Source organism: Microtus oregoni, unplaced genomic scaffold (assembly GCF_018167655.1).
Source record: "Microtus oregoni isolate MIOR12 unplaced genomic scaffold, Mior012 000029F_ref0000214, whole genome shotgun sequence".
In the NCBI taxonomy this organism is placed as follows: Eukaryota; Metazoa; Chordata; class Mammalia; order Rodentia; family Cricetidae; genus Microtus; species Microtus oregoni.
The window spans coordinates 21,521,209-21,535,978 of record NW_024543088.1 but is presented as its reverse complement, the minus strand read 5'-3'; the positions used below and the strand labels follow the sequence as shown (position 1 = coordinate 21,535,978).

General features: G+C 34.8%; 2 protein-coding genes and 1 gene segment (V, D, J or C); all 3 read right to left on the bottom strand.

The window, feature by feature from the left end:
- The window catches only part of LOC121464736, a 994,671-nt gene that overhangs the window by 438,014 nt on the left and 541,887 nt on the right, over nt 1-14,770 (bottom strand).
- The window catches only part of LOC121464737 (immunoglobulin lambda-1 light chain-like), an 840,936-nt gene that overhangs the window by 434,545 nt on the left and 391,621 nt on the right, over nt 1-14,770 (bottom strand). The window lies entirely within an intron of this gene.
- Nucleotides 1-14,770, bottom strand: part of LOC121464627 (zinc finger protein 420-like) — a 160,334-nt gene that overhangs the window by 66,419 nt on the left and 79,145 nt on the right. Inside the window, exon 8 of the mRNA XM_041677656.1 lies at nt 11,269-11,856. Within this exon, the coding sequence (XP_041533590.1) occupies nt 11,269-11,856 (588 nt within the window). The remainder of the gene's footprint in view (nt 1-11,268; nt 11,857-14,770) is intronic.

Genomic DNA, 14,770 nt, shown 5'->3' with positions numbered 1-14,770 from the left:
TTTGATCTACATTGGTGTCCTGCCCATAAGATATGTTAGTATAATTGTGGCACAAAGCTTGTGAAGGTAATATTCCAAAATCTGATGTGATTTAAGGCTAACTCCATGAGATGAAACCAATAACTCACACCGCTTTGCTGACAAAGAACAAGAAAGTAGACAGCCCAGGGACTGGAGGTAAAATTAAACAATATTTTTTTGTTCTAAAAACCAAGATATAAATTGCGCCTAAATGACATACATCATATAAATAGATCAAATATACATAGATCAATCAGAGGATATTCCTCCTGAACAGGTAGAGAGAAAAAATAGAGAAACTCACAGCCAGACAACATGCAAAGATTGAGAGACCTAGAAATAATGCTGAATGGGAGGTCTCCATCAAATACCTTTCCTCAGGGTTCACAGAACCATGTACAAGAAGAGGAAGATACCCACATGTCCTTCCCCACACACAAACATACAAAACCCTCTACCTCTACCTGATTGAAGCACGTATTGATGAAAAGAAATTGAGGCAGCATACACAGGACATTCACAGTTCAAATAAGAACTGGACACATTCCCAGATCCCTAGCCTAGAAGCAATCTCTGACTAATAATCCTACATAAACGAAAATTTGCTTCTCTTCAAAGAATTGTTGCTGGGATAAGAAACTACTCTCAAAGGTAGGTTTCATGCTGAGTCTCAATAACTCAACAGCATCTTAGACGTTACTTGAGTCATAATGTAATCTCAGAAATTTATGTTCTTTCATTCTTATAATTTAATTTATTTATAAATTTTATTACGTTTTCCCCTACATGTAATATATATTACAGTTTCAGTTTGGTGTTTTAGGGAATTCATGACCTTGAAAAATAGTGGATCTCTGCATTTCTCTCTCTTTTTTTAAAAAAAAATATTTATTTATTTACTTATTTATATATTTATTTATTATGTATATAATATTCTCTCTGTATGCCTGCAGACCAGAAGAGGGCAACAGAACCCATTAAAGATGGTTGTGTGCCACCATGTGGTTGCTGGGAAATGAACTCAGGACCTTTGCTAGAGCAGGCAGTGCTCTTAAACTTTGAGCCATCTCTCTAGCCTCTTTATCTGTCTCTTGTAATTTTTTGGGGCTATTTTCCATCTGATTGTTTGTTTTTCCTATTATTCTGCATTAGTTTTGTTTTATCTTATTATATCATGTTATATTTTGTTTCATTTTTCTCCCTTAATAATGTTTGTTTTCTATTGAGCATCAGAATGTGGGAGGAACTGGATAGAATAAGGTTGGAAGATTAATTGGGAGTAGTTGAAAAAGAGAAAACCATAATCATGAAATTATATGAGGAAAATATCTATTTTCTATAGAAGGAAAATTAAAAAATAATAAGCCTCTAAATACATACATATATATATACATATACATATATATATATATATATTTCTGAAACATTAAATTTAAAAAAAAAAACATGTTCACGGGGAAATGTGGAAGATCCCATGCAAGAGAGCCTCTAATGCAAGGGAACAAATAAAAATAATTATGGAAAAGTTCAGTTTCTGCATAAAATTTGATATTTTATGTTCATCAACTGGCAATGCTTCAAAATAATTATTGCTGATAATGTGAATTCAATGCATTCTGGCTGCAGAATAAAACACTATATGCAAAACCAGGAACACAAAATCTAAACTAATGGTCTCTGAATGAAATCAACATCGAGATATTAAGTTAAACCAGGATAAACATGATTTGAAACATAGTCACATCATTATTGCACTGATAGTGATTGTCCAAGAAAGAAGGCATGGAAACTGTAGTGTGAATGAAACAGCATCAGGTTTATGCTGAGTATAAGCTATGTGTATCTGCCTTTTCTAGATTCTCAAGTGAATTCTATATATTTCTTTTATTTTCCATGAAAATATGACATTTCTAAATCTACCATCTCATAACTGAAAGAGCTATACTAGGCAGCACTTTCCAGGTGACTAGATAAGTGTTTTTATAAGTCTGTAAACAAACAGAGTGCTCAGATGGAAGCCACGCCATACAATTGCATTTCCTCTCTTTGTATGAGGATATGAGTTGGTCTATGAAGAAAATGGGCATCAGCCAGTTAGAATATTTATCTATCACCATGGAATTCCCAGTGATGAACATCATCAGTTCATTGAGGTTATTTATATTAAAAATTATGAGCAGGCAAGGACAAAATGGAGGTAAATCCACAAGTATAACAATATATAACTAAAGTCTCAATAATAGCACTCTTAAGAAGTACAGGCAAACAAATAACAGCTGAAATAAACTCTGTAAGCTAGGCTATGAGAAACAGAGAAGTAAAGATTGCAACATAAATATATAAACTTTGCAGAAGAAATTGAACATAGTTTCTGAGCATAGCCATACTCACTGTAGAATCAGCCATATCTTCTGTCTCAGGGACATCAATATGCCACTTTAGCTCCTGGATTCTCTCTCGAGGAATTTGCTAAATAAAAAAAAAAGTAATATCAAACACCGTTCACCTGCTGCAAGCACACTCATCAATGTAGAACCTCAGAAATCAAGTGAGTATTCACTCATGGTGTGGTATCACAGATACTCATGAAAACCGGAGCCATTCAAATGATGAGTTTCTCCTTTGCTGAGTTCAAGTTTCTGCACAAAAGTGAAGTTATACAGTCAGAGCTTGTACTGTACTGCCATGTTGTACTCAACCGAGACAAAGCAGAAATGGAGAAAGGAAAGCTGAACTCAAATGCACATCAGAATCCTATAAAGTTAATCATGAACTTCACTGTGTTTCTGCTGGCCAGGTTCACAAAGATGGGGTTGCTACTTAGATTAATGAATGGAAGCTGTGGAATGGAATGAAGCACAACTGAAAGCAATTTCATGTCAACGTGCAGTTATTCATGACTGAAATTCTGAGGGAACTACAACTGTTTTTGGATTCTTTTAATTGAAGCAGTAGAATTCAAAAGGCATCAACACTAGACATTGTTCATTAAGTATGTAACATATTATCACAGTATGTTAAATGATATATTCTTTTGTACTCATATATATTGATATGTATAAAAATATATTGACAAAATAAACTTAGCGAAAACATTGTATTCTACATGATGAATCTCCAAGGTTTTTAAATTAGCATTAGAAAGTGAACTGAATATAAATACAACATAAAGAGCTGTTCATCATACTTGACAGGAACAACCATGATAAACAAGGATCATGAACAAATAACAGTCACACCAACAAAGAAAATAGTGATGTAAAAAAAAACAAAACAAAACAAAACTCTTCACCAACTCCAAATCTGACAGAGGGCTGATCTCCAAAATAAAGAACTTAAGAAACTAGACTTAAAAATAACAACAAATTATCTAATTAAAAATAGGGAACAACATAAAGCAAAGAAAACCAGCCCACAAATCACAATCCCAGAGAGCTTAGACAACAATGAGGACCCTAACAGAGATATACATAGATCGAATCTACATGGGAAGTAGAAAAAGACAAGATTTCCTGAGTAAATTGTGAGCATTGGAACGTTGGAAAATGTTGAATGGGAGAGGTGAGGAAGGGAGGGGAGCAAAGAAAAATGTAGGGCTCAATAATAATCAATAAAATATAGGGAACAGATCAAACAGAGAATTCTCAACAGAAGAATTTAAAATGGCCAAGATGCACTTAAACAACTACTCACCACCCTTAATCATTAGGGAAACAAAAATCAAAATTCTCTCAGATTTTATTTTAACAAGTGAGAATTGATAAGATCAATGCCACGAATGACAGCTTATGCTGGAGAAGGTGTGGAACAAGGGGAACACCTCCCAGGGGTAGTAATAATTTGTGCAGCACATCTGTAAATAAATATAACACTTTCTTGGGATATTTAGAAACAATCTATTTTAAGACCCACCAATACCCATCTTGGACATTTACACATAGAAAGTTCAATCACACACAAAGACACTTGTTTCACTGTGTTGATAGGAGTTCTATTTGTAATTGTAAGAAACTGAAAACAACCTAGATGATACTCTAAATAAGAATGGATAAGGAAAATTTGGTCATCTACCACAAGCAATTCAATGCATTATGAAGCCAGAATAGAAGCACATGAATATCAACCATAGAAAAGCCACATGCCTGTGAACATGGGGGTGAAATAGTTGAGATTAAAAGGAAATTTAATAAAGTGGAAGAAAAAGAAATGAGTTTCCTAATATTTGGGGGAAGATATTTGAGTTGGAAGAGATTGGGCCCACCCTGTGGTATGTAGTTTCCCAGTATATAAAGCCAAAGCACCAAGGACAATGGCAGGGGGTTTTGATCCTACTTAATGTGCTGGCTTTGTGGGAGCCTAGCCAGTTTGGATGTTCACCTTCCTAGATATGGACGGAGGGGGGAGGACCTAGGACTTACCACAGGGCAGGGAACCGGGACTGCTCTGTGGACTGGAGAGGGGGGGGGGAAGGAGTGGGGGGAGGGGGAGAAGGGTGGGAGGAGGGGGAGAAGGGTGGGAGGAGGGGAAGGGAAATGGGAGGCTGGGAGGAGGTGGAAACTTGTTTTTTGTTTATGTTTTTTTCTTCTTTTCGCAATAAAAAAATTAAAAAAAAATAAAAACTTAAAAAAAGCCAAAGCTCAGAAGTAAAAGGAGGAATTTATTATCTCTTTATCAAAGAAAAGGAACAAAATTTCAGAAAACTCAAATAAACTTGTTCTTTCATTTACTAACACAAGAGAAAAGGGAGTACATATTTGAAGGAGTATATATTGTGCAATTGCACTATTGTATTCAATATTATTTTTATTGATTTTTATTGAGCTCTACATTTTTCTCTGCTCCCCTCCCTGCCTCTCCCCTGCCCTCTTCAGCCCTCCCCCAAGGTCCCTGTTATATTATTCTATGAACACAGTTACTTTTCACAAAAGACTCTTTGAAATTCAGGAGATAGCCATGGAACCAATGTTTCATAACATGAGCACGTTAGAAACCTTGTGTGAGTTCTCACATGTATAATGACATGGTGAATAAAAAAGATTATTGCAATGAAGTTTCGGTTTCCAGGAGAATTGATTTGCTTTTAAATATCTATACACAGTACACAATACTTTTTGTTTTCTTTTTACTGAAATAGTTAGCTAGCTAATTAACTATCAACTGAATGGTTGGGATCCAGAGTATCTGGAAGAGCATATGTATTTATTAACTTATATCTGGAGCAGTAGCTTTGAGAAGAGGGATATGGAGAGATGGTAATTAGAAGGAGATCTTCCAAATATATACAAGGACACCACAAGAGCGTTTAGAGAATCAAATAACCTGGGTTCATTGTGGCTGTAAAAGACTGAACAGACAGACCAAGGTCCTCCAAAAAACTGTCCTAGACCCTTTGCATAGATGTTACAGTTGTGTTGATTGGTCTTCTTGAGGTACTTTTATAAGAGAAAACAGCGGTTGTCTCTGACTCTAATTCAAGCTTTGGGGACCCTACCTCCCATAATTGGTCACCCTGCCCAGCCTCAACACCCATAGGGAGATTCTTAGTCTTACTGCAAGCTGGAATGCCATGTTTTCTATACTCAAGGGAGACCCGTCCTTTCCTAAACAGATGTGTGTGTGTGTGTGTGTGTGTGTGTGTGTGTGCATGTGTGTGTGTGTGTGTGTGTGTGTGTGTGTGTGTGTGTGTGTGCACGCGCGCACATATGTGTGTATGTGTGCGCTGCGGGACCTACTTTGGCTCCTTTAGCCAATAGCATTTAAGATACCAGCCCACTGGGACATGGTCTATTATACTTTGTAAAGCATCAGGAACCGGGAGCCCTCTCTCTACTTCTGGGTCCCTTTCCTGTTTGCGATGAGAGGACAGTTGTTTGGGATGGTAATCTGTAAGTTTTCCCCCTCAAATAAAAAACTCTTTTAGTATTCCTCATTCTTAACTGGTGTGGGATTGTTCTGCCACTTAATCTGGCTCCCATCGTTTGGGTTGGGAACACCTGGCTCTGCGCAAACTCTTCCTCAGCAGCCCATGGCCTGTGCATGGAGACGGCAGTTTAATGTAGAATCGTATACAGCGGCTTTTCTATGGATCAGCCTTAGTTACTTTCCATTTACATGACTCGTATTGGCTTCAAGTATCCATGCACCCTACCATTTGCTTCCCATAAGGGTGCACGGTAGATATTTCAGTGAGATGTGGGCTTCCCTGTCTGAGCCAGTTGTTCTACGGCTTTCTAACGATTTTTTTGCCTTTACCTATTCCATTGCTCTAGACATCCGCAGAGTACACAGTCTGTGATTTATCTTTCAGCATTCTGTTCTGAAATCAGATTTCAGACCGGCCACAGGTGAATTCACATGCACCACTATGCCCACTGGATTAGTTTTGTAGGTGGCCCTCGACACCTACTGGCAGTTTATGGTTATTGCACCTAATCCAGCTAACTGAACCACAGGTAAGATTTAATATTGTAAATATAGAGCATAAGTTGCTAATTTAAAAGGACAATGTCAGATAATCTAACTATCCAAGGTGTCTATGTGAGAGGTTTTAGAATACTTATATGATGATGTCCCTTCTACATCACTATTTTTGTTTCTTGGGATTAGTCTTCTACTCATTTTTTTTTTCTTTAAAATTGGTTTGACAGTAGGGCTAGGAATGAGGCATTTGTAGAAACGGTGCAGTCTTTTAGGACTGAAGCCACACTTCTCAGGAAAGAGGTTGGAAATCGGAAGAAGGTTACAGCCAATTTAACTAACAAAACTCGGTCAACTGAGATGCTTTTGGAAATGGTACAGACTGATAGTAATTTATTTAAAGGAAGATTCTGCACTCTACAGAAGGAAACAGATGATTTGGAACATTAAATCCAATCGATGACAGTGGGTGCTGAAAGGTTATTTGAGAGAATACTCACTGTTGAATGTCTTAATCGGACTCTGTCAAAGTGGAATGACAGATTGATTGATAGGATGTCTCTCCAGGAAGGCAAAATGCATGCTATAAATATTATATCCAAAAATGAGACATTATCTCTACTGGTCAGACTTCATACCTTAGAATACTCAATGAGTGCATTAGTGTACAACACTGGACAGAAGATCCAGACATTACAAAAGGCAGTGGTAAACAGATTTGAAAAGATTGAAGAAATTATCAAATTTGATGACCAGGAACAAAAGGTAAAAATACAAAATTTAACCTCATTGGTACATAAAAATCTCCAGAATAGCTTCCTCAGAAAAGGCTGATTCAGTAATCACACATTTATTAGTAGTTAGGCCATCATTGGCATTCCTGCACACATAAAGACAGACAATGGTCCACCATATGTATTCAAGAAAATGAAATGGTGTTTCGATTATTATAATATAAAGCACATTACAGGTATACCAAATAATCCTACAGGTCAGGCAGTTATAGAAAGTTCAAATTGCACTATAAAGGATATGCTGGCCAAACAGAAACGGATGGTAAATACTCACAGAACTAGATTGCATAATGCTTTATTAACCTTATATTTTTGTAACACTGATGAGAAAGGGACAACAGCAGCAGAGAGACATTGGAAAATAAAAAAAAAAAAACTTCTGAATTGCATCAACCGGTATATTTCAAGGATGTGTTAACCTCACAATGGAAACCAGGAGATGTACTATGTTGGGGAAGGGGTTTTGCTCTTGTTTCCGCAGAAGAAGAAAAGTTTTGGATACTATCAAAATTACTAAAGATTCACATTGAAATGGAGAAATCTCCTGAAAAACAGTAATAATACCACATCCACAGTGTTGACAATCATACAGGTGGTAAGTAAAGGTCATAAGGGTAAGGGCACTGTTCTACTCTTAGCTTTGCAGAAAATACACATCATCAAAAATTCAAGAGACCCTGGATATTTGAATGCTGACAGAAGAAAAAAATAACTATCTACTGAGGAGGATCTAGAAAAAGAATATGATTTATGAATTCAGGTACTATTTGCACATATTTACACACAGACACACACACACACACACACACACACACACACACACACACACATATATATATATATATATATATATATATATATATATGCCAGGTTTTAGAGTTGGAATATGTCTCTGTAATTCTCTAAACCCAAGCTTGTGAAAAAGATCATTCAGGGTTTCTTTCTCATATCAGGAACCATCTGGATCTGGCATGGGACAGAAGAAAGACTTTTAAAAAAAAATTTACTTTCTCCATGCCTTTTTTGTTTATATCATATTCTTCATTGAATGTATATTTATATGAATGATGCTTAAGTTTTTCCTGTTGACATAGATTTTCCTACAGATCCTTTTCCTGCAGTAATCTTTGAAATTTCCAGGAAGAAGATGTGTCCCCAAGGCAACCAGTCCATCTAGTTGAAATGACATCGGGATGCAGACAGTGCTACTATAAGACTTCTTTTTTGCGTACCAGCTGCGGAAATTGTGCTACACATTGGAAGCTACTTAATTATACTTTCTGCGAGCTCAAATAATATTATCTCCCTTCTCAGGCAATCAATGGGTTTGAAAATTAGATAGTCATAGTTACTGTACCCTTACAAACTAGCCAAGCCATTTCCTGTACAAGACTTAGACTCCATAGGATAGAATGTTTATTAAAACATTTAACATATGATCCTTGCTCAATATTGTTTATTCTGATTATAATTCTAATCTTATAGTTGATATCTGTTCTTAGTGTATATTGTTATGTATTGGTTTGGAGCTCTCTTACTTGAATAAAATGGGACAGTTCTGTAGAAGCTCCTGCCACTTCTTATGCAAATGGCCATTAAGATACCAACCAACTGGGGCATGGTATCATATACTTTAAAAAGCAGAAGGAACTGGGATTGTTTTGCAACTTCATATATATATGAATAGAGAGAGAGTTATATATTGAAAGAGTTATAGAGAGAGATTTATTTATATATATATAGTTATACATAATAATAATTCTTTAAAAATAATATACTAATTATTAAAACTTGTTACAAACACATATTGCAAAGCAAAAGAAAAAATGTGAATCTTGGTAACCAGAGAAAACATCATTTAAAATGATGCAAAGGATCTGGAGAACATGGCTAAATATAATCATTAGTTTTCTAGCTATTTATTAAAACTAATTAATGCAGTGGACAAGTTTCTTTTAGAGAGAAGTTTGTAAAACTTTCAAATAATGAGAGTTTCTATATTTTTATGTTTTTCAATTTTTTTAGGACATAATTTTCTGTGAGTTTCTGCAAACAGCAGGGCTGGCAGAATAACAGTCCACATGATGCAAGAAGGAAATCCTAAACAACAGGACTCAGAATCTTGGGTTGGTTCAAACTTCTGGAATTAGACTCTGAGTTGTCTCAAGAGTCAAGATCCAGTGATTACAGCATTCAGGATATTTTTCACCACATTGGGTTCTAGAGTTATGTTCCAACATCCGACAAAAATAATCATGTCTTACAAATTGAATGCAAATATTGTTGAAGGAGGCAGAAAATCACATCCAAGATTATGTCATGGAACAAAATGTACTTGGACTAAAAGGTCCTCTCCATTTTTCTTCCTAGAGATTTTCTCACAGTTCCCCAAGGCATTCATGGGCATGTATCATTTTAACTGTATTTTGACACTTTGGATATTGAATATGTCCAGTGTTGCTTCGGGAGTTTAGTATGACCTAGTTACAGATAGGACAAGGTCAATACATGTGGGCAATTATCCACCGCCAGCCCCAGCTGTCAGAGTAGCAAACAGAGTATGCCTATATTCATTGAATTGACAACCCTCTATTTAGCATTTCTGGTTTCCCCAGTGCTACCTTTGAGGAGTGAACCTCTGTACTCATTACAAATTACATTTTGTACCTTCAGTTTCCTCCCTCAAACTCTCCTATAAACCACACATTCCTGTTCTCCTTCAAGTTTTTGTCCTTTTTGATGCATTGTTATTTTTATACATAAATTTGTATATACATATATTCATAAATACAAGTGGAGCAATCATACCATGTTACAATTCTGTTTTCAAGACTGTCCGTTGGTTACTGAACAATCACTTTTTGTGCTCTTCTCTTGGGAAGCCCACTTCTCCCACTCCCTGCTTTTCTAAATAACTATAGAGATCTTTGATGCTGTTACCTTATAGCTTTCCTTTCCAGTTTAGCATGCCCATTGGTATCATCCAACAACCTCACATTGATTTAAACCACAATTATACAAAGTTTAAAATAATCTATGTAGATGGTCATTTGCTGTCCTAGCAGATCCAAAACATTAACGGGGAGACTTCTTACTTGAATGCTTGGCCTTAGCATAGGATTGTTTCCCATTAGGTTCAATAACTTAAATTAACCCATATTTTTGTCTACATTTTGCCACAAATTGCACAAGCTGCTTCCTTCCTGTTTTCTGGCAACTCCCCTGCATGCCTCAATTCCTCCTCCTCCCTACTCTCTCTGCAAGGAATTTCTGCCCCTACCTTGTGCCTAGACATTGTCCAATCATCAGCCTATTTCATCAATCAAAGTGACCCAGTTTTAGACAGTGTAGACATATTCCACGACAAATCTACTTCTATGTTATGCCAAGTTCTCATTGTTGCTGTGATCCACGGAAGAGCTCACATTTATAATACCTTGCCATTAGAAAATAGACTATCAGAACAATAAATGGAATAAAAATTTGCCAAAATATTTAACATTTTTATTGCAAAGACACAGAATGAAAAGACTTGAAGTTTAAAGCAAACTGGTATTTATATAAAATCACCAAAAATCACAGGAATACAATCTTTGTATAGAATATAATCTCATTACATAAGCAACCATATGACAAGATATTAAATATGCATCAAATCTGAAATAGATTCACATTGGCTCTCTCTTTAACAAGTTACCTCAACATACAGTCAAGAAATGTTGTTGTTTAATTTTCTTCTACTAGAAATATTGACGCATTCATCATAATGATGTTTGAATAGTATATTCTTATAACGATGCAAAAATTCAGTTTAAAACAAATGTTTGAAAAAATAAAGTTCAAATCTGGACACAATGTATCTAAATTTGTAAGAATTGTATATCTGTATAAGTATTGAAAAAAACTTTGAAAATTATTTAAAGGATTTGCATCTGTGTAATATCTTGGTCAATGTATGAAGACCGTACAATGAACTAGTGGGAGGTATACTAATAAACTTTATGAAATGTATCCATTACATGAATTTTTGTGATGCTTTCTTAGAGTTGAGTTTCTCATAAAGGACTTGCCACATTCTTTACATCTGTAAGGTTTTTCACCAGTATGGAGTCTGTGGTGAATGTGAAGATTTGAGCCCCGGGTAAAGGACTTGCCACATTCCTGACATCTATAAGGTTTTTCACCAGTATGGACTCTGTGGTGAATGTTAAGATCTGATCCCTGTGTAAATGACTTGCCACATTCCTGACATCTGTAAGGTTTCTCACCAGTATGGATTCTGCGATGTCTGTAAAGACTTGTGTAATGGGTAAAAGATTTGCCACATTCTTGACATCTGTAAGGTTTCTCACCAGTATGTATTCTGTAATGCGCCTGAAGAGTTGAATCCTGGGTAAAGGACTTGCCACATTCCTGGCATCTGTAAGGTTTCTCACCAGTATGGATTCTGTTATGCTTATAAAGATTTGAATCCTGGGTAAAAGACTTGCCACATTCTTGACATCTGTAAGGTTTCTCACCAGTATGGATTCTCTGGTGAGCTTGAAGTTTTGCATGATGGATAAATGACTTGCCACAATCTTTACATTTGTATGCCTCCTTTCTGAGATTAATTCTCTTAAGCCTCGTGAGGCATGGAGATCTGTTGGAGCCCTTCTCATATTCCGTGTAGTAGTTTTGTCCAATTTGATTACTTACAAAATGTTTCTCTTGTGTCTGGTCATTCTGCAACAAAAATACAGGAATGTATTATAATAAAAAATCTTACAATTTTAATATATGTATTGGCTCTTCGGAAAACATTATTTGTTCTATGTATTTAAATAATAAGTAAAGTCATATTGTGGTTTGATGTTTTGGGAATTTCTCCCTTCAAGATGAGTATTCTGATAACTAGTCATTCTAGAGCTCCTTGGTAATGTTTTAATAAAATCATTAAATGTGTAAGGCTTCTCACAACTAGAAATGCTATGATATATTTTCAGTCTCATTTGAGAAAAAACTCCCCATGTATATTTCAATCGAATAGCTTGTGACAAAATATAATTATTATTTGAAGGAACTTTAGTGAATGTTTAATAGTATATGTGTCTTTCAGTTTTTAGATTTTAGATTTTTGAAAATTCAGTTTTTAGATTTTTGAAAATTTAGAATAAAAACATGCTTTAAAACATATTTTTTTACTGAAGAAACTTTCTGAAAACAAAATTGATCTAATGTGAAGTATTGCAAGCAAATGTCAAAATTATTAATATTTTTTACAGGTAAACACAGGGTTGGTGAATATAAATTATATCAATCATGACATATTCCATTCTCTTTTCTCTCTTCCCAATAATTTGAGATTATCCTTAAATGCAAGTTTTTTAAGTCACCACTTACATCTATTCCTGATATTAACTTCTGGATAGGATCTTGTCTATTTACCGGTGAAAACAGATCTTGTGTTTGATTAAAATAGAAAACTGGAAGATAGAAATATATAATTATTAGTTCACATATGTGAAACATTTTCAGATATATAAGTGACATATACTTATAAATATGTAGACTCGTATGCAAGATGGCATATTACAGAAAATAAACTTCAAATCATTTATTATGAAACATTCTTTGTAATGCAAATGGGTAGATGATCTTTTATAACATATAATTAATAAATTATAAAAATGGAAGAAATTAAGTTATCTTACCTTACATATTCCAATCATAATTTTCAGAATAATAAACAAGAGTATGATGAGTTGAGTGTAATGACCCCATATAAGCAGATGTCTGAATACGTGGCCTGAAGTTGGTGGATATTTATGGGTAGGGTAAAAAAGGTATCAACTTACTGGAACACATGTATCTGGATAATGGCTTTGAGAATTTTAATGCCTTCTATTGCCAACATGAGCTGTCTGCTTACTGTTTTGGTTCCAGATGGAACCTCTCACGGCAGCTCTAGCCCCTTATCAACAATTACCTCTGATTTATCATAATGGATATTTCTGCTATATATTGTCTTTTTCTTGGAGTTTTATCACAGCAATTGAAAAAGTCTATAACCCAACTACAAAAAAATCACACTCCTGATATGGTATTATCTTAATGAACATAACTCATCTTCACAATCCCTCAAATTGAACAAATTAAACAATATAAATAAAGAAGACAGACTATTAATTAGTAAAGAAAGAAGGAAAGGAGGAACATGAAACAGTTATTACTAACTGGCCCACAGAGAATCATGTATGCCACAAGGAAAGCATCCATAAATTTTCAGACATCATGTAAATTCACTAGGACTGATCTTATTAAAGAGATACATTTTCTCTTTTTCTTATACAGAAAATAGATGTTTTCATAAAATATATTCTTACTATGGGCTTTTCTCCCTCATAAGGCATCAGATCCTCCACATCCACATTGATGTCAGAATTCACCCACTTTCTGTCACTTAGAAAACAAATTGGCATCTAAAGATTCAGAAAGTAGTTTGGGGTAATTCTAACTAGATTTAAATGCTAATGCTTTGTGAAATGTATTTTTATAGATTCTTGTACAAAATAAGTTGCCATAGATGAGAGGACTTATTTTAGTATCTGTAATTTGTTTCAGTGATCAGCCATACCATTATTTTACAAAACATGATTAATATATAAATGCAGAATATTTTAAAATTGTGAATGGTGATATACTGTATATATAGATTTATTTTTCATGATTGTTTAAGCTATTGTGAGATTTTTGTTTATTTGCCATCACATGATGCTGAAGACTCTCTTTTCGAGACCTTCATGAATTGTTAAATTTTGATGGGATTTTCACAGAATCAGTACATTACTTTGATAAGATATTCATTTTTGCTACATCAATTGACCAATCCATGAGTAGGTGAATTTTTTTTCCATCTTCTGATATCTTTTTCAGTTTATATCTTCAATGCCTTAGAGTTCTGACAAGGGTCTTTCACTTTTTTAGTTTGATTACCCCAAACTATTTTCTTGGGTTATTGTAAAAGATGTGGTTTCCTTTCCCTGATTTCTATTTAAGTCCTTTCTCATTTGTACATATGAGGGCTACTGCTTTTGTTACTCAGTTTCACATTTCTATTTTTGATGAAAGTGTATCTCAGCTGGCGAAGTTTCTTGGAGTCTTTTATACATAAAATCATAGCATTTGCCTAAAATATTCCTTTCATGTCTTCTTTTGTTATTCATCACTTCTTCATCTTCTTCATTAGTATTATTATTCTAGCTAAGATTTCAAGGACTGTATTGGGATTCATATAAAGAAAGTGAATACCCTTTTATAGTTTCCTATTTTAGTGGAATGGCTTTGATTTCTCTCCAGTTAGTTTGTGTGGGCTATAGGCTTGCTACAAATTGCCTATTTCATTTGGAAATATGTACCTTGCATCCCTAATCTCTCTAGGACTTTTGTCAAGCAGAGCTTGTTAATTTTGTCAAAGGATTTCCTATATCTAATTAAATGAACATATGGAATTTGACTTTCAGTTTGTATAAGCGGTAGATTACTTTATTGGTTTTGAA